This window comes from Dendrobates tinctorius, unplaced genomic scaffold (genome assembly GCF_039654945.1).
Source record: "Dendrobates tinctorius isolate UK_male_01 unplaced genomic scaffold, ASM3965494v1 ptg000016l, whole genome shotgun sequence".
NCBI classification, from domain to species: Eukaryota; Metazoa; Chordata; class Amphibia; order Anura; family Dendrobatidae; genus Dendrobates; species Dendrobates tinctorius.
In genome coordinates this window covers 57,641,968-57,661,558 of record NW_027361684.1, presented here as the reverse complement: position 1 = coordinate 57,661,558, position 19,591 = coordinate 57,641,968, and the positions used below count along the sequence as shown (strand labels likewise).

The window sequence follows — 19,591 nt, the reverse complement described above, 5'->3', positions numbered from 1 at the left end:
ACTGATGAAATGCCATCTTTAATGACTGTGTTGGCATTATGATAGTTCATTATACAATCATTCAACCACTTTAATTTTTTTTTTTTTTTAATTTTATGGGGGCCTTTAGTCTTTCCCCATACCGTCTACCATGTAATACTTCTCTACATATTGCAAATGAAACCTCTCTTTTGTCATGAAGTCTGTAGTGATGTGTAAACATGATTGGATAAGGTGTTATCCAAGTATGCTTGAGTGCTAACCGAGTGTATTCGGCATGCTCAAATAATATGTTCGTGTCGTGGCTGTTCGACAGCCGTAACACATCCAGGGTTTGCCCATTTGTTAGGCAATCCCAACATGTGTTGAAGCTGTCGAACAGCCGTGAGACATGAAGGTGCGGGGACTTGAACATATTATTCGAGCACTCGAGCATGCTCAGATTTCATCTTATTAGAGCACGTTTGCTAATCACTAGCTTATCTGCCCTAAACGTCCCCTCAATATCAGCTTGGCCAAGTCTCATATTACTCTCTGAAAGGATTGGCCATAGACAGTAGTTGGTAAGGCAAGATCTTACAGCATCTTCAAAGGCAAATAGTTTCAGGTTGTGTTCACACTGGCACAGCGGCTTCAGTTTCTGACTTTTTTTATTGGTCTGTGATTAATGGAATGTAACAGAAGCCTTTTATTAATTATAATAAAAGACAAGGTAGAAAAAGGAAATAAAAAACATTTTATAAAATAAAAATAAGTTTATTTCTCCCAGAATCAATTTTTTTTTTAAACATGATATACAAATCCATTAGGGAAACATAAATTAATCCAAATGATCCAGAAGAGTAAAAGCAGCCAGTTCATTGAAAAACGCAACAATATAAATAATACATAACGCTGGAGACCCACAATACAAAATCGGATACAAAATTTATAACATAAATGTCAAAAGGAACAAGAACAGGAAGAGTTTGTTTTAACAAAACTCATTATAAAGACTACAAAGTCATGAGAAAATGAACCATTTTTTTAAATCAAGTTTTTATATTAAATGTACTTGTTTTCAGTTTTCTATAATTACAATATTAGAAGAGTGAAATTTTGCAACTTTCACACTGGCCACTATGCTTTACACTAGCGATAAACTTTTTTTCTTGTACAGATATCTTTTCATCAGTCTCATTATCATCACAGGCAGGATTGCAATGACAGATAACACTTCTAAGCAGATATGACAGGATCCACTATTCACAATAGGTTATGTCCCCCCTCTCTACACACTGACCTTTGCCCAAATGTCAGCATGCACAGCAAATGCTTGTATCTAATCAAATAGGGTCTGATTCAGCTTATTGCTGCTAATGTCCATGTCCTGCTAAAGAGAAAAGGGAGTACGAGCAGGCCTAACCTTAATATTAGGCCTAGTGTGTGAAAATCAAAAATTCAAGTTTTTATATGCTTATTATTTTACATAAATAATGACTTGAAAAAAAAGAATATATAAGGCAAAAAGCAGCACAAAAACAGATTGAAAAATTATGTAACATAAAAATAAAACTTAAAATGCTTTCTTTACACAACACAATGACAGGAGTGTGCCAGGGGTCACACAGAATAGGTGTTTCTGGTGTTTTTTTTTATTTTTTTTCAGAAGTGGAAACTACAGTGAAAAGAGAAGTATAACAGAGCTGGATTTAGCGGAGCAAAATTAAAAATACTACATCAAAAATTGCATGTGTGAATATATTTGTACACTATGTTATTATGTGAAAATAATGAATGTAACGCACCAATTGTACATTTACCTAACCAAGGAATCATCAATATGATAGGTAGATTTCTGTGTACTCAAAGCATCTTTGAAATCCCTAATAGCCATAAAGTCTCAAGACTATTGGTGATTTTATTGATAATGTTTTTTCCTTTGTCCCTCCCAATGTTAGATTTAAAGGGAATCTGGCAGTAGGATCGACCCTTCTAAGCTGTCATAAAGATAAAATAATACCTTAATGCGTATCTGCAATCCTAATCCAATTTCCAGAGAAATCCATGCATTTTAAATATGCAAATGACGTGTTAAGATTTCTGGACCGGATAAGGATCTCCCCAAGAATCTGCATCCTTAGCTTATTTTAAATGAAAAGGGGCAATACCAGTGTGAGACATGTAATGACTGACATTTCTCTCATCATTACACACAGCTCTGCAGTGAGATCAGGGCTAAGGGTACCGTCACATTTAGCAATGCACCAGCGATCCCGACCACGATACGACCAGGTCAGGATCGCTGGTGCATCGCTAAATGGTCACTAGTGAGCTGCCAAACAGGCAGATCTCACCAGCGACGTAGCATCGGTCGGCGGTCGTTACTTACCTGTCAGATGCGGCGATGAAGACGTCCTCCCGCCCGCGTCCACGCGTCGCTCGTCGGCGCCAGCAGGAAGCCTAGCAGGAAGCGGCCGACGAGAAGCGGCCCAGGATGTTCTCACGCGATCAGCGATAGCCAGCGGGGGAGCTGGTCGGAGGTAAGTATCACACATAGCGATATCGCCAGCAATATCGCTGCTGCATCACAAAATAGGTGACGCTTAAGCGATCTCGCTAGCGATCTCGCTTAGTGTGACGGGGCCTTAACACAATACAGCAGTAGTGAACTTTGACTCATTACAAACACATTTGCAACTGCAGCTCTCTTCTCACAATGCTGTCAGCCCTGCTCTTTTCTCCACACTGGTTGCCAGTGAGATGAAAGCTGCAGCACTAAAGAGAGAAAAACTGCAGCTGCAAATGTGTTAGTAATGAGACTAAGTTCAGTTCTGCTGTACCGTGTTCGTTTTGATTTCAATGCAAAGCTGTGTGTGATTATGAAAGCAAAGTGTGACTCAACATAAAAGGCGGCAATTTCCCCTTTCATTTATTTTATTTAGAGGTAGATTCTCATATTGATCTGTTTCTGTCCCAGAGATCTTAACAACTCATTTTATATATTAAGAAAAATGTGAATTTCTCTGAAATAAGACATAAAATCAGATATCAAGGGATTTTCTTCACCTTCCTATGACCCGTGTGTCCCTATAGATGGCTTATGAGGGTTGATTCTATGGAGATATCCTCTTTAAAAAAATACATAAAAAAATCCATAAAAATCTGTTGCACATTTAAAAAAAACAAAAAAAAACAATATAGCATCAAACAGCAAATCCCCGTGATGTTTCCATAAACATGCCTATGCAGGTTAGATAATTGGGCACATCTTGTCTCAAGAAAACTACAGGTTTGACTTGCTCTTTTTGTTGATTTTATTTATCCTCCAATCTTCTTAAATGGAAGCCATCATCAGATAATGACCTACTGTGTAAATCAGGATTGAATTTTAAATGCATTTTATTTTGTTAATTATTGGACAAGTTTTTTTTGGGTCCCAATCTATATTAAAGATAAAAATCTTGCAATGGTCACTGGGGTTTTTTTTAGGCAGTGTCATCACCTATTGTGATTGGTGGTGCTTGTTCCCAATAGAGTACAAATGTCCACACCACAATGTCAGATAGGCAGGACAATCTTATTGGTTGTATCAAGAAACTCGGGAGAAAACCTTTCTGCGAATGATGGTGAAGGTACTGTCACACTTAGCGATGTACCAGCGATCCCGACCAGCGATATGACCCGGTCAGGATCACTGGTACATTGCTAAGTGGTCGCTAGTGAGCTGCCACACAGGCAGATCTCACCAGCGACATCGCAGCGGTCGGGGGTCGTTACTTACCTGTCAGACGAGGCGATCCTGACGTCCTCCCGCCCGCGTCGCTCGTTGTCACAGCAGGAAGCCCAGCAGGAAGTGGCCGACGAGAAACGGCCCAGGACGTTCTCGCGCGATCAGCGATAACCAGCAGGGGAGCGATCGGAGGTAAGTATCAGACATTGCGATATTGCTATAACGTCACAAAAACCAGTGACGTTATAGCGATATTGCTAGCAATATCGCTTAGTGTGACAGGCCCTATACTCCAATAGTCACTAGATTTCTCAGATATCACTAAGACGTTACTCTAGGTTTTGATTTTGCATTTTAGTGGCATGTTCTTTTAATGGAAATGTTTCACCTAAATTTTTTTAACAATTAAAATCAGAAGACAAAACCTTTTTTTCTAATTTGTTCTATTTCCTGAATATTTTTTTCCCATTTCCTGTACATGCTTCCATAAACCATTTTGTCTGAGATGCTACTGAGAGCATTCAGAGATATACTTTACAGCAGACACAAGTACATTAATCTGCAACTGTGCAGAGGTCATTGTGGGGGGAAGGGGGAGGTAAGTGGTGACAATCACCTATTGTGAATCGTGGCATCTTGTGTTGACATTATCATCCTGACTGTGATCATAATGTCTGCTGAGAAATGATCTCTGAAGATTGGGAAGTGTCAGCCTATTAAAAGACTTAGTGGTCATTGGGAAAACTACAAGATTTCAGGATTACTTTTAAATATAGGAAACGACGTGGACAAGAGCCAACAGAAAATGTTCGAAAAACTGGTTAATATAGAAGCATAATTTAAAGGGGTTCTCCACTATTCGGACAACCACCCCTTCTCAATACCAATGTTTCTCATCTCCAAAGTCAGCTCTCCCAGGGCTCTTGTGACATTGTTATGTCATGCCATCCCTGCAGTCAATCAGCACTGGCTTCACTCCCCCCTCCCCCTCGGATGTAACTGACATCCGGAGGAGGTGAAAGCTGAAGGCTGTACAGGTAAGAATGGGACAGTAAAAGGCATCCTCTTCAATTGACTGTGGACATGATTACACTATTATGATATCTTGAAAATATACGTAATCTGTGCAATTGAGTCTATACCGGTTTTTTTCTTTGGTCTGAAGTATTTTAGAACATAAAAGAAATACAGAAGATTTTCCATTGAGTTGATTGGCAGACTCCTTCCCCCCCAACCGAGCACAATAAGATGTTTGCAGTTATTAACCGTAGGAATCAGCTAATAGGCAAATATAGCTACAATTTAATAAATACCCGTTAAATACTCCGTTATGCATTGCCCCATATCGCTACAGAATTTTCATATCAGCACTGAATTATACACATAGCCCACAAAATAAAGATTATATCTCTCTTATTACATAGTAAGGTCATTCTTTAAAAAATGTTTGTTACCGCAGGTTCACATTGGGTAAAACAGCCATTTTGCGAAACAGTACTATTTTTTTTTTTACATGCAATATAAAATAGTAATATTGCAGCACTGTCCCCTAAAGTGGCATACCTACCTTATACTAATGCTAAAGGCTGTGATCAATGGACCACTCTGTACAGGCCAATACCTCAACAACTACTATATACAAGCCTAAAATATGACCAATATCTTACACCTATACAGCAATATCTCTTATTATATTCACTACTGTGTTTTGATACCTGCACTACTTGGTGAACTTTTATTGCATAGGCAATGGTATATTAGCTGAACAAAAACGTTAAATATTCTCCCACATTTCAACGTCAATCCTTGGTGACAACCAAGACCAAATAGAACGTTAATTTCACAAATCAACTGTGAAAAACAAATTAAAATATTAACATAAGTGACCGCATTAACTACATAGATCCATAAACAGCAGTGCAGACCCTCACGTCTGGTTAAATCCAACCAAGTGTCAATCATTTCAGTTACACGTCATAGAAGGTACAATGTGAATGGCAGAGAACGGGCCTTCTTTTAAGAGTAATTTCCGTTAACATTACAGTGGTTGTGTAACCCCAGACACTGCCCAGGGCACAATACATGCCAATCCTGAGGGCGGCTTATTTATTAGCCTTGTACTTTGAAGCGTCTCGCGGTTCTCTGCTTGGGTTGCTCCAGTCATCGGCTTCTGCGGCATTCTTGTAGTGTCGCCATGCTGACTTGTTAAACACCGGCAGTCTTTCGTATGACTCTCCAGAAACGGCCTAATCGCAAAAAAAAAAAAAGAAAAAGGTAAAATTGTATTATTTAAAAAAAAATACAACATTTATTAAAAGGCATGCCTAGCAACATAAAATATTTCTAAAGGGGCTCAGAATAGTATGAAAAAAATAAGTGAAAACAGTATTCAGGTGCTTTCATATTGCATTTCACCACCCACACATTGGCCCTGTCGGGGCTCACACTTGAACACCCCGCAAAATGGGATTCGAGCATATGCGCCGATGGGGCCATAGACTATAAAGGTGCCAGCAGAGCAAACGTGAGCTCTGCCGTCCATAATTTTTAGGTGTATACACTTACTGGAGGCAGATAGTCACACGCAGTCTACTATGACTGAGTGTCTGCCTCCTGTAGGCGAACACACTCGAAAATGATGCACATGTTCACTCTGCCGGCTCTATTATAGTTTATGGCCCCACAGACACATATGTCCGAAACCAGTTTTGCGGGGGTTCAGAAGTAAGCCTCAACAGGGGGCCACTGAATGAAATTTGAAAGCACCCTTACTCTCACCAATCCCCCCACAGCTCAAGTTTCAACACTTACTCAGTCCGCCTGGTTCCTTCTCAGCACATCAGAGAAGGCAAAAAAAAAAAATCCAGCTCAATCGCTGGTTGAGGCAATTCAAAGCTGTGGCCAGTAATATGATGAGCTGCGTTTACTGCCATTTCCAAAGTGTTGAGAAGGACCAGTAGGCGGAGACCAGATGGAACGGAGCTTTGGATCAGGAGCTGCGGGTGATTGATGATTTAGTGATTGGTGTGTCAAAGCAAAAGCCTAAGGGCCCCATCACACACAGCGATCTCGCTAGCGAGATCGCTGCTGAGTCACAAGTTTTGTGACAAAACAGCAATCTCACCAGCGAAATCGCTGTGTGTGACAGCGATCAGCGACCGGCCCCCCTGCCGCTATCGCTGATCGCTCTTGGAAAGCCCTGGACATTTCTTTGATCGCAGGTCTCCCGCTGGCCAGCACGCATCGCTGCGTGTGACAGGCGGGAGACCAGCGATCAGCTGGTAACTAAGGTACACATCGGGTATCTAAGGGACGTGCGTCACTTAGAAATCCGATGTGTACCTTAGGTACCAGCGCGCTGATGCAGGGAGCTGGTAACTAAGGTACACATCGGGTTTCTAAGTGACGCACGTCCCTTAGAAACCCGACGTGTACCTTAGTTACCGGCTCCCTGCATCAGCGCGCTGGTAACTAGAGTACACAGCGACGCCGTGCACTCGGCGTCGCTGGTGCTGATCGCTGGTGAAGCTGTCTGTTTGGCAGCTCACCAGCGATCATGTAGTGACTCACCAGCGATCCTGACAAGTTCATATTGTTGTCGGGATCGCTGGTGAGTCGCTATGTGTGACGGGGCCCTTAGTCTCCCGTGTGCTCTGGTCCCCAGTGACTTCTCCCAGCCTTCTCCCCTTGAGTGATAGATCTCTGACAGGTTTCTTCCTATACACACACACACAGTAGTCACTGGCAATGGGCAGGGAGAAGCCTCCGGAGATCCACCTATCTGACTAGTCACCTGCACGGCTCGGTCCCCGATGGCTTTGAAAGCATGTTTTTTCTGGGAAAGGCTGCAGTCAAGCCTACATGGCTGAATTCAGACAGTCAGTGTGATACATGCTGCCAATGGTTCAGGCAGTATGTACAGTTAAGTGAAAAAGTATTTGCCCCCTTCTGGATTTCCTATTCTTTTGCATTTAAGTGTGACAAACACACTAAAGAATAGGACATCAGGAAGGGGGGAAAACAGTTTTTCACACAACTGTATCTGTTGTCAGGTGCCCTTTACGAGTTATTTTATATACTGGACAAGCCTTTTATTGAATGTATTAAAGATACGATTATAAAAGCCATAAATCTTGGCTGGAGCTTTGGAAGTAATACCTTAAGGTAAATTACTGCATCTGTACCAACACCTTCCATCGAATAGAGTTTAAGGTCTCCTTGGAAATAACGAGCATAGAGACGAGAGATGGGCAATCCATACCCAAAACCAGCCTAAAAGTAAATGATAATAAGGACACCTTTAGTTTCTTTACCATCTTTATGACGGGATTTAGAGAAGAAACCAGAAATAGTATTTAGCCCCATCATTATAGTGTATAATGTCTAGTGTCTAGTTTTGTCTGGACACCCTTGTGAAATGAACTGTAACTTTTAAAGAACGTGGATAGGCACAATCCGTCCAGTGCAAAAAAAATCCTTTATTGTGGCATTATGTTACCAACAGGTCATGATGATGACCTGTTGAAGCGCAATGTAAGCGCGAAACGATAGTCGTCTGTATTTGCTCCATCGTTTTATCTGCCTGCTGTTGGTAACAGGATGCCACAATAAAGGATTTTTTTTTGCACGGGACGGATTGTGCCTATCCACGCTCTTCTCTATGGATACACAGATTTTTTTAAATTATTTTCTCTTGGAAGTGGCACCCGTATTCCCTGATGTGTGTGCAGCTTCATTAACCCGAGGTTATACAGCTGTGCTTTTGTCCTGCTCTTCTTCTATGGTATGTGATTTGTAACTTACTTATTGTTTGTAGGCAGAGGAGTGACAACCTACTGGATCACTGGCGGACACAGACAGAAGAGACCCCTGTGCTACAACAGTGTATGGGCCCTTTGCAGTCCAATAGATCATCATAATGCATAGATCCATCTGCTTTGTAGATAAAAATGGGCACCTTACCTCTTGAGCCTCTATACGGGGAACTCGTTTGCACCAATGATATGTCCACCTCTTGCACTGGTTTACACCAATGATATGCCCACCCCTGTGATGCCAGTAATACCATTGCCAGAGCATCTTGTGACATTTAGGGGATATGAGCCGAGTGCCTATAGACAGCTCAGTAACGGTGAAGCCTCGTAACTTCTCTACCAATATTCATTTGTTTCAGTTTGGGCTCATTCAGACATCAGTGATCTTTCCATTATGCAAAAAATAGACCAATTTTCAGCATCCATGTGTCAAAATTTGTACCATCAGAGTTTCATCAGTTTATGTTTTGCAAATGAGAAGTTTCTCAAGCTTCTCCTCTCAAACATGAAGATCTGATAGCACACAGAGATGGCATCTGAGTACCATCTGATTTCTTTCCCACAACCATAGACTTTTGGTTGGATCAGTGATTCAGATCAAAATCAGACATGTCTCTGCGTTTTGGCAAAGACCACTCAGTAAGTAAAAATCCATGGAGTCCCATAGAACTCCTACCTATTATAGTCTACAATATCAGTCATAACAATGGATAGGATTCGTATGTGAAAAACTGATGTCTAAATACTCCTGGATAGTTGGGGGTGGTGGAGATAGGGGGAAGGAAAGTCGACATCTCCACTGATCAAATCTTCAGGTCTCTATTATGCATCAAAAGTTTTCTATTAATTATATTAATGGTCTTGGAGAGAGGGTTTAAACATTTCTGGAGAATTCCCTTTAACCCCTTAGTGAAAGAGACAGTTTGGTACTTAATGACCAAACCAATTTTTATAATTCAGACCACTGTCATTTTATGAGGTTATAGCTCTGGAAAACTTCAACGTATCCCACTGGTTCTGAGAATGTTTTTTCGTGACATATTGCACTTCATGTTAGTGGTAAAATTCCTTCTATATAACTTGAATTTATGAAAAAAAAACGGAAATTTGGCAAAAATTTAGAAAATTTTGCAATTTTCAAACTTTTAATTTTGGTACCCTTAAATCAGAGAGTGGTGTTACTCAAAATAGCTAATAAAGAACATTTCCCACGTCAGCTTTACCTCAGCACATTTTTGGAAACATATTTTTTTCGTTAGGATGTTATAAGGGTTAAAAGTTGACCAGCAATTTCTCATTTTTCCAACAAAATTTCCAAAACCATTTTTTAGGGACCATCTCACATTTGAAGAGAGTTTGGGAGGCTCAATATAACAGAAAATACCCAAAAATGACACCATTCTAAAAACTGCACTCCTCAAGGTGAGCAAAATCACATCCAAGAAGTTTATTAACCCTTCAGGTGCTTCACGAGAACTAAAGCAATGTGGAAGGAAAAAATGAACATTTTATTTTTTTCACAAAAAAATTACTTTGGGATCAAACTTTATTTTCACAAGAATAACAGGAGAAAATGGACCACAAAATTTGTTGGGCAATTTATCCCCAGTATGCCAATACTCTGTATTTGGGGAAAGACACTGTTTGGGCACATGGCAGAGCTCAGTAGGGAGGAAGAACCACTTGACTTTTTGAATGCAAAATTGTCTGGAATCAATGGTGGACGCCATGCTGTGTTTGGAGACCCCCTGATGTACCTAAATAGTGGAACCCCCCCAATTCAAACTCCAAAATTAACCCCAACACTCCCCTAACCCCAACCACATCCCTAACCCCTACATACCCCTAACCATAATCCCAACCCTAATCTTAGCCCTAACCACAACCCTAACCCTAATCCCAACTCTAACCACAACCCTAACCCCAACACCACAACCCTAACCCCAACCCTAGCTCCAACCCTAACCCTAATAGAAAAATGGAAATAAAAACATTTTTTTTCTTATTTTATTATTTTTACCTAACTAAGAGGGTGATATAGGGAGGTTTGATTTACTATTTTTTTTTATTTTGATCACTGATAGGGTCTGTCACAGAGATCAAAATGAAACAATAGTAAAAATCTCCTATTGTTACCGAGTGCAGGCCGGCAGATCTTGGCAGATCCCCGACATTTTCTTCCTGGAAGAAGACGCCGAGGGTCAGGGGACAGAGCCGGAGAGACCGGGGGACATCGGAGGTACCGGTAGCCGACGCCGGGGGGAGCTATATCCTTATTTCTCAGAGCCGTTAAAAAGGGGTGCTGAGGAATAAGTACCCTTAACTGCCGCCATTAAAAGGTGTATCAATGGTCATTAAGGAGTTAAATTAGAATAGGATTTTACTCTCGTGAGACAGACCCAAGTCTCTATTATGTTATGATACGTAGCAAAACATTTAATAACAAATGCACTTAAAATCAGCTTCATTCTGCCCATAATACCAACCCTGCCCTTTACTTTTCTCTGTTTTATAAAAGTTGACAATAAGACAGACAAGAGGTTTCCGGCTTACCAATGGAACCGCTCTGCTCGGCTCCAGGCTGGGTCTGGGTGCTGTGGAGTACATGTAGTTGAATAGGCGATCTATCTTCCTCAGTGGCACTCCTCCACCTTGGTCGCTGATCTAGGGATGGGGAAAGGGTTTGATTTCTCAATTAGGAGCTGACAAGCACCAAATCTACAATAAATTACTCATCTTCACTTTGATTTTGAAGGTTGATTTAAGGAGACTGTTGCATTTCTAGGACAATAACCTTTTTTATTTTGCTGTTGATATATAATTGTGTATGGACTTGTTATTTTGTGGAAAAAGTCTTGTGTGGCACCATTTTGATATACGGTATATCTAAATGCACATATACTACATAGACTACTGGTCCGGTGTTTATTTCTGGCAGCAGTGATGTCACCACTACAATACACATCACCACTGCCGCCAATCACTGAGCTTAGCAGCTCATATCATCCTCCTCTACTGAGGAGCTCAGTAATTGGCTGCAGGAGTGATGTCCACTGTAGTTATAATGTAACCATTATAGCCAGTAACAAAGACCAAATAAGCAGCAGAGAGGCAGCGTTGAACCCGCAGAGACTAAATAATATTTATTCGTTGTTTTGGAAATATACAAGTGTTTAGATACAGGTTTTAAATGTGTAAAACCCCTTTGACTTTTTCTGGCAAGCAATTCCACAATTTTTTTGCAGTACTTCATTGTTAACTATGCAATATAAATAATAAATTGACACGTGCACGCTATGGGGCCCGTGAGTCGGGATGGCCTGATGCCAACACCAGGCCCACCACGCCCCAGCATCGTACTTTTAACGCTCCCTCTCTCATCATTCCCCCTCTATGTCTGAGCTTTGTGACGTCTCAGCGTAGAGGGCACGATGACGCCACTACAGCGCTCCCTCTGTGTTGAGTAGAGTAGAGGAACAGAAAACGCCGAAGAGACTGGAACAGTGTGGGAACAGGGAGAGGTGAGTATTTGATTATTTTTTATCTATGGATTACTATGCAGTGTCCAAAATACTATATGAAGGACTATGTGGTGCCCATAATACCGTATAGAGGACTATGAAGTGCCTATAATATGATATGGAGGACTATGCGGTGCCCATAATACTGTATAGAGGACTATGAAGTGCCTATAATACGGTAAGGAGGACTATGCGGTGCACCCATAATACTATATGAAGGACTATGTGGTGCTCATAATACTGTATGGAGGACTATGCTGTCCGGCCCAAATCGATAAGTCTGCAGTTACTCTGTGTAACTGCAGTCTTTTGAATTCCCCCCAGGGCACACACTGTGCACTGCAAGGATTCGCCTGTTTCTGAGCAATTGTAGAACTTACAATAGATATCACTCATGTAATGTAAGAAATAAGTGAAATCTTTGGCATTGTACTAAACCTACAGTGAAGGAAATACATTTGATCCCTTGATGATTTTGAAGTTTGCCCACTGACAAAGACATGAACAGTCTATAATTTTAAGGGTAGGATAATTTTTAACATTGAGAGATAGAATATCAAAAATAAAATCCAGAAAACCACATTATACAAATTATATAAATTTACATTTTGCAGTGAGAAATAAGTATTTGATCCCCTACCAACCATTAAGAGTTCTGGCTCCTACAGACCAGTTAGATTCTCCTAATCAACTCGTTACCTGCATTAAAGACAGCTGTCTTACATAGTCACCTTTATGAAAGACTCCTGTCCACAGACTCAGTCAGACTGTAACCTCTACAACATTGGCAAGACCAAAGAGCTTTCTATGGATGTCAGGGACAAGATCATAGACCTGCACAAAGCTGGAATGGGCTACAAAACTATACGTAAGACACTGGGTGAGAAGGAGACAACTGTTGGTGCAATAGTAAGAAAATGGAAGAAATACAAAATTACTGTCAATCGACATCAATCTGGGCACCATGCAAAATCTCACCTCGTGGGGTATCCTTGATCATGAGGAAGGTAAGAGATCAGCGTAAAACTACACAGGGGGAACTTGTTAATGATCTCAAGGCAGCTAGGACCACAGTCACCAAAAAAAACATTGGTAACACATTACGCCGTAAAGGTTTAAAATCCAGCAGTGACCACAAGGTCCCCCTGCTCAAGAAGGCACATGTACAGGCCCATCTGAAGTTTTCCAAAAATTGAGCTCTTTGGCATCAACTCAACCTGCTGTGTTTGGAGGAAGAGAAATGCTGCCTATGACCCAAAGAACACCGTTCCCACTGTCAAGCATTGGGGTTGAAACATTATGTTTTGGGTGTGTTTCCCTGCTAAGTGCACAGGACTACTTCACCGCTGCAATAGGATAATGGATGGAGCCATGTACCATAAAATCCTGAGTGACAACCTTCTTCCCTCCGCCAGGACATTAAAAATGGGTCGTGGCTGGGTCTTCCAGCCAGACAATGACTCAAAATATACAGCCAAAGGCAACAAAGGAGTTGTTCAAAAAGAAGCACATTAAGGTCATGGAGTGGCCTAGCCAGTGTCCAGACCTTAATCCCATAGAAAACTTATGGAGGGAGTTGAAGCTCCGAGTTGCCAAGTGACAGCCTCAAAATCTTAATGATTTAGAGATAATCTGCAAAGAGGAGTGGACCAAAATTCCTCCTGACATGTGCGCAAACCTCATCATCAACTACAAAAAAAAAAATCTGACTGCTGTGCTTGCCAACAAGGGTTTTGCCACAAAGTATTAAGGCTATGTACCCACGTATACAGAAAATTCCTGACTAAAACCCGGACTCCTTCCCAGGAAAAACACGTGTTTTTCCGCGCGTCTTTTGTGCGTTTATGCGTTTTTTTCCGGAGCATCCCCAGTCTCATAGAATATAGTTGGAAATGCGCTTTTTACCGCAAAATTAATGAACATGCTGAGTTTTCTACCGCGATGCGTTTTTATGCAGAAAAAAAACGCATCATGTGCACAAAAATTGCAGATTGCATTATAAGAATGGGATGCTTAATGTATGCGTTTTTAAGCGTTTTTGCATGGAAAAAACGCTTAAAAAAAGCGAAAAAAAACGCTTATGTGGGTACACAGCCTAAGTCTTGTTTGCAGAGGGATCAAATACTTGTTTCTCACTGTAAAATGCAAATAAATGTATATATTTTGTATAATGTGATTTTCTGGATTTTATTTTTGATATTCTATCTCTCAATGTTAAAATTAACCTAGCCTTAAAATTATAGACTGCTCATGCCTTTGTCAGTGGGCAAACTCACAAAATCAGCAAGGGATCAAATAGTTATTTCTTTCACTGTATACTTCTCTGACGTATCTGTGCATAATGAATCGTGGTATGTGTTAAAGGGGCCCACCAAGACCGTTTTGCCTGGGGCCCATGAAAACCTGGAGCTGGCCATGCATATAATAGCTGATAGAGGAAAGCATGTGCTTAAAACCACAGCATCTATGAAGTTAAATGATCGATGACCAGCTTTACTGGTCTCCAAACAGAGGTCGATACCAACGTGAGTTCCCATGATCCTTTTATTACCATCCTACTGACATCTACCTTTTTATGTCTGTAAATACGCATAAACAATGGTAACAGTTACAAACTTGTTATCATCTTATGTTTCCAATCCACCATTAAAAAATATTCATTTTATACATCCAGAATGGGGGACAACTTATGGTATGGACATACCTTTATAGATAGATCTTCTTTCCCAAGTGTGACCAGTGTCTTTACAGGTGGCAGGGCCTTTGCACGGCTTTCATGCTGCTCCACTGTGGCTCTCATTGAATTCTGGGGGAACATAATTGGCAATATGAGATTTTATTAGATAATTGGACCTTATGTTTATGCAGGTCTATGCCTCGCAATCTGAGAGCAGCATACAATGGGGATAGAGACCCTAATTCCAGTGATGTGTCACTTACTGTGCTTCTTGTTGTATTTTTGTAAATATCACTGTTTTACCTCCTTTAGTTGTCTCAGTGATGAGCTCTGTATGACCCCGCCAGGACCACTGATGACAGTTCTCTGTCTACACTGTGTTGAGGCAGAGAGATAACAATCAAGGGTTTATCTGTAGGTGTGCCGCAAACATTGTTACCACTGTGCCAATGAGCCTCACATTTGAAGCACAAATGAGTCTTATACTGCCATCTCTGGACTATAATTGAGTGATGACCTGGATGGTTTTTACTGCTTGGAAATATTGCCAGTGGATTCCTCTCTTCATGCATACAGTAACCAGATTTGTCAATGCATTATCAAATAGACCTTTTAGACCAGATGATTTGGGTGTACTCACTATGAAAATCCGTTTAATTGTTGTAAAATCCCAGTTGAACATTCCCCCCCACCCTGACATGTAAGAGTGACCATTTTACTGGACTCAATCCTTTAAAAGAAAAGGATTATATAGTCATAGAATGGTAGAGTTGGAAGGGACCTCCTGGGCCAACCCCCTGCTCAAAGCAGGATTCACTAAATCATCTCAGACAGATGTCTGTCCAGCCTCTGTCCATTGAAGGAGAACTCACCACTTCTCGTGGCAGCCTGTTCCACTCATTGATCACTCTGTCAAAAAGTTTTTTCTAATGTCTAATCTGTGTCTCCTCCCATTCAGTTTCATCCCATTGCTTCTAGTCTTTCCTTGTGCAAATGAGAATAAAGTTGATCCTTCTACAATGTGACAGCCCTTGAGATATTTGTAGACAGCTATTAAGTCTCCTCTCTTGCAAACTAAACATTCCCAAATCCTGCAACCTTTCCTCATAAGAAAGGGTTTGCAGAGCAGTCACCATTCTGGTTGCTCTTCTCTGAACTTGCTCCAGTTTGTTGATGATTCTGACATGTAAACCTCAAAGTAAGCAAAGTAATCTCAAAGTAAGCACAACAACCTAGTCAGGTCAAAGAGAGCCATTTAAAAGGGGCCCTGTCAAATCATTATATGACTGAATAACTGAATAGCCCTATAACAGATAAGCCAGTTTATTCCTCTCTGACACCAAAGTGCTGCTGGTATGAGACAGCCAGGGGAGTGTGCTCCTAGATAGGAAATACAGCAGAAGGTGAGGGTCACACCACCATTTTCTGATTATAGTAATCAGACTCTGAAAAAATTCGATCCCACACTGATCAAACTCTGATCAAAGGTGAAGAGAAAAAAAAAAAAAACAAGTTTCTCCACCTTCTCGATTAGGTCTGTCCGTGAAAATCCGACCGCAGTTGGATGTCATTTTGAATTATTTTTCCATCTATCTAGACTTATATGGGCCACTGCCATCTGACTCTCCGAGGCAAATCAGACATGTGCACAGCCCCGTATAACACGGGTACGAGTGCCATCTGTCAAAACGAAAGATAGCACTTGTCTGATTTATACGGTCGTCTGCAGGGTGAGAAGCTGTAAGTGCATCGTAACACCCCATACACTTCCATCCACAACTTCAAAATCTGATTTCTCGCTGCTGGATCAGCACTTGAGCCCCAATGGGGACAGTGATGATGATGTCTGTAAAGAACTGTGGGATTAATGGTGCTATATAAGTGAGTGAAATGCACTGGGAATTCGGATCATATAATCTCTTTAAATGCTGATGGCCCAGGACATGTTATCCCTGTTTAGTGGGGTCATTTGGAATATCTGTAAAATAAATTACTACTAAGATGGGCTTTTTGGTTTCATCACTATTACTAATCATCAGACATGGGGAATCCATTGGAAGTGACAATTTCTGCACAACCACAACCGATACAAATGGACATTATGAATTATTCCTATTAACCAAAGACAATCCATCCTAAAGTGACCCCGTAAACAATACTAATGCCCAGCAGCCTTGGAGATCAGACCCACAAGCTTTCAGTTTTGGATTTACATTATGCATTAAAGGTAATGGTCAGGGATCAGCAGAAAGGAATAACTAGTAACTTGTGGAGATTACAGTACAACATAAGTACAGAAAAGTCACTAGCAGATCGAGTGAGGACAGACCTAAGGTATAATCTTGTTTTATTATGAAATTTTGGAGAGGAACCAACCAACTGATTATGGTGTAGGTATCGGCCGTGGAAGCATTGCCTGCCCGAATCAGTAGGGGAGTACTGTTGCTATGTGCTTTTTTTTGGCACCAACATAATTAAAACTCTTGACGACTGAACTCAAGTCTTCTTTGAGTCGAAATTACTACTTTCTGCTCCTATGATTACTAATTATAAAAAGTAAAATAACAAGGTAATAGGCTTAACATCGGAATAAAGTAGCTATTTAAATGCCCAATTATTAATAAAATTGTTGCTCAAGGGCTGCGTGGAACAAGGCACCACAATATATCATTGTGGAAACTGCCAATCTTTTCTTATGAAATGAAATGCTTGCTGCTTCGCACCACCCAAGTCGTGTTATCCCTTATTATAGCAGTAAATTACTCTTGTAACCAGGTTGAACTAGAGCCAAGATCAGGAGAGTGATACCTCTAATTCGGAATAATTATGGCAAGGCGTTTTATCCTTAACTGGATTCCAACAGACACTATTATTACTTGGTTTCCGGAAGAATTACGTGGAAAATTCAAGGGAAACGTGTTTTTCTGACCCATAATGCGAGAAGCGAGATTATTCCGGTATGTAAAGTTGGCATACAGACATTTTCCAATGACCATGTTTTCTCAGAAGTTTGGGCTTCACTTTTTATTACCTTTCTTGCCAATGTCTTGGATGTGACCTAAGTGCGCAGGAATAAAGCTGCATAATGTTGGGCTCGACCACTAAAGCAGATTTTCTAGAGACAGCTGTTGGGGTACACAGGGTGATTACTCAAGAGACATTTAATGCAACAGCATGGGGGGCTGGTTAAAATGTGGCAAAGAGATCATAATGGATCTGGAGCAAGGTGGGAAGTCTGTACTCCACAAACTCAAATCTATGCCAGATTCAGCCTTAGCTCCTTGACTACCCGGAAATTTATTTTTTATTTACCATGTTCATTATATGGTAAAACCGACCTGGTAATGTGATTCTCCAGGTCTGTTCGAGTTTGGAGACATCAAACATGTATAGGTTCTTTTTTATTTAGGTAGTGAAAAAAATGGAAATTTGTAAAAAAAAAAAAAAACAAACTAAAAATTTTTTTGTTTTTGTTGCCATTTTCTGCGAGCCGTACTGTTTCCATTTTTCAGGATCTGGGGCTATGTGATGGCTTATGTTTCGCACCCTGAGCTAACGTTTTTATAGATGCTAATTTGGGGCTGATGCTGTGTTTTGATAGGCTCTTATTTTTTTGGAATTTTATTTCAATTTTTTTTCTCGTTACGCCATTTACCGATTGGATTAATTTATTTATTTTAGGTTTTGATAGATCAGGCGTTTCTGAACGCAGCGATATGTTTCTGTTTATGGTGTTATTATTCTCAACGGGTTGAGATTTTTTTTATTTTTAAAAACTTTTCTTTTTACTATCTTTAATAGTCTACTTCGGAGACTTAAAGCTGCGATCATCCGATAGCAGGTACACATGGCAGGGCTTCAGCACAGCTATGAATAGCAGAAATCATGATCTCCTATGAATGTCGGCCAAAAGAAAACTTTCACAGGAGGATCATAATGACAGACACGGGGGTCTACTGCAGATCCCTGACTGTCATGACAACCCATCGGTGTCCCATGATCACGTGACAGGGTGCCGATTGGCGTGATTAGTGATGTGCTTCCGGCTGGTGTGTGTTAAATTCCGCTGTCAGTTATTGACAGAGGGATTTAGCTATTTAACAGCCGCCGGTGGAGCACTGCTCCACTTGTGGCTGTTAGAGGCACTTGATGGCTGGGACACGACCTTTGATGTACATATACATCAAAGGTAGTAAAGGGGTTAAAGCACCACTCCAGCGTTTGCTTTTTATTGCAGTGCTGGAGTAGTGATACTAGATTAAATTAACTGCCCCTAGTCAATTTCTGGGGAAAAAAGTTGTACCCATTAAAGGAATTCCTATTTTATTTTTGTTGGTGCTTTTTTGTTAGAGCTCCAAAACAATAGAGACATTATCTTGATTGAATGATATTTAAAACTTTCAATCTTCCTTAAGCACTATCCCTTGAACTAGGATATTCTTGAGATCTTTCCTCAGGTGTAAGATCTTACAGGGGTGCTCCCTCCCTATCAGAGCATTCGTATGCCATTGTCTCTCAAGTGCGGTCATGGGTGATGGGAAAAATGATAATTACTTACCAGTAATTTGATTTTCCTGAAACTCATGACAAACACCCTTATTTATTCCCTCCTTCTGGTTTATGGTTGTTCTCAATCTTCTCTTCACAATGAAGAAAGGGGTTGAATGAATATATAAATAACAAGAATGACGATGATAAATGGGTTGATTCCTTCTTGATTTCTTGGAAACCACGTTGAATAAGGAAGTGGGAGTTGCCTTTTTAAATTGTGCGCTCGGCGTCCTGTCCAGTGATCGGAGCGAATTCCTCTCAGGTGCTGTCATAGATTTCAAGAAATTCCAAAGACTAGAAAGTGATTATCATTTTCATGAGGTGATCACATCATCTC

At 40.7% G+C, this 19,591-nt stretch overlaps 1 protein-coding gene across 1 annotated transcript in view; it reads right to left on the bottom strand.

Annotated features, from left to right (window-relative positions):
• Positions 1 to 714: 714 nt before the first annotated feature.
• Positions 715 to 19,591, bottom strand: part of PDK3 (pyruvate dehydrogenase kinase 3) — a 72,004-nt gene continuing 53,127 nt past the window's right edge. Inside the window, exons 8-11 of the mRNA XM_073565900.1 lie at positions 14,731 to 14,832; positions 11,059 to 11,169; positions 7,850 to 7,963; positions 715 to 5,937 (exon numbers count right to left, since the gene is read on the bottom strand). Of these exons, the coding sequence (XP_073422001.1) occupies positions 5,794 to 5,937; positions 7,850 to 7,963; positions 11,059 to 11,169; positions 14,731 to 14,832 (471 nt within the window). The 3' untranslated portion in view covers positions 715 to 5,793. The remainder of the gene's footprint in view (positions 5,938 to 7,849; positions 7,964 to 11,058; positions 11,170 to 14,730; positions 14,833 to 19,591) is intronic.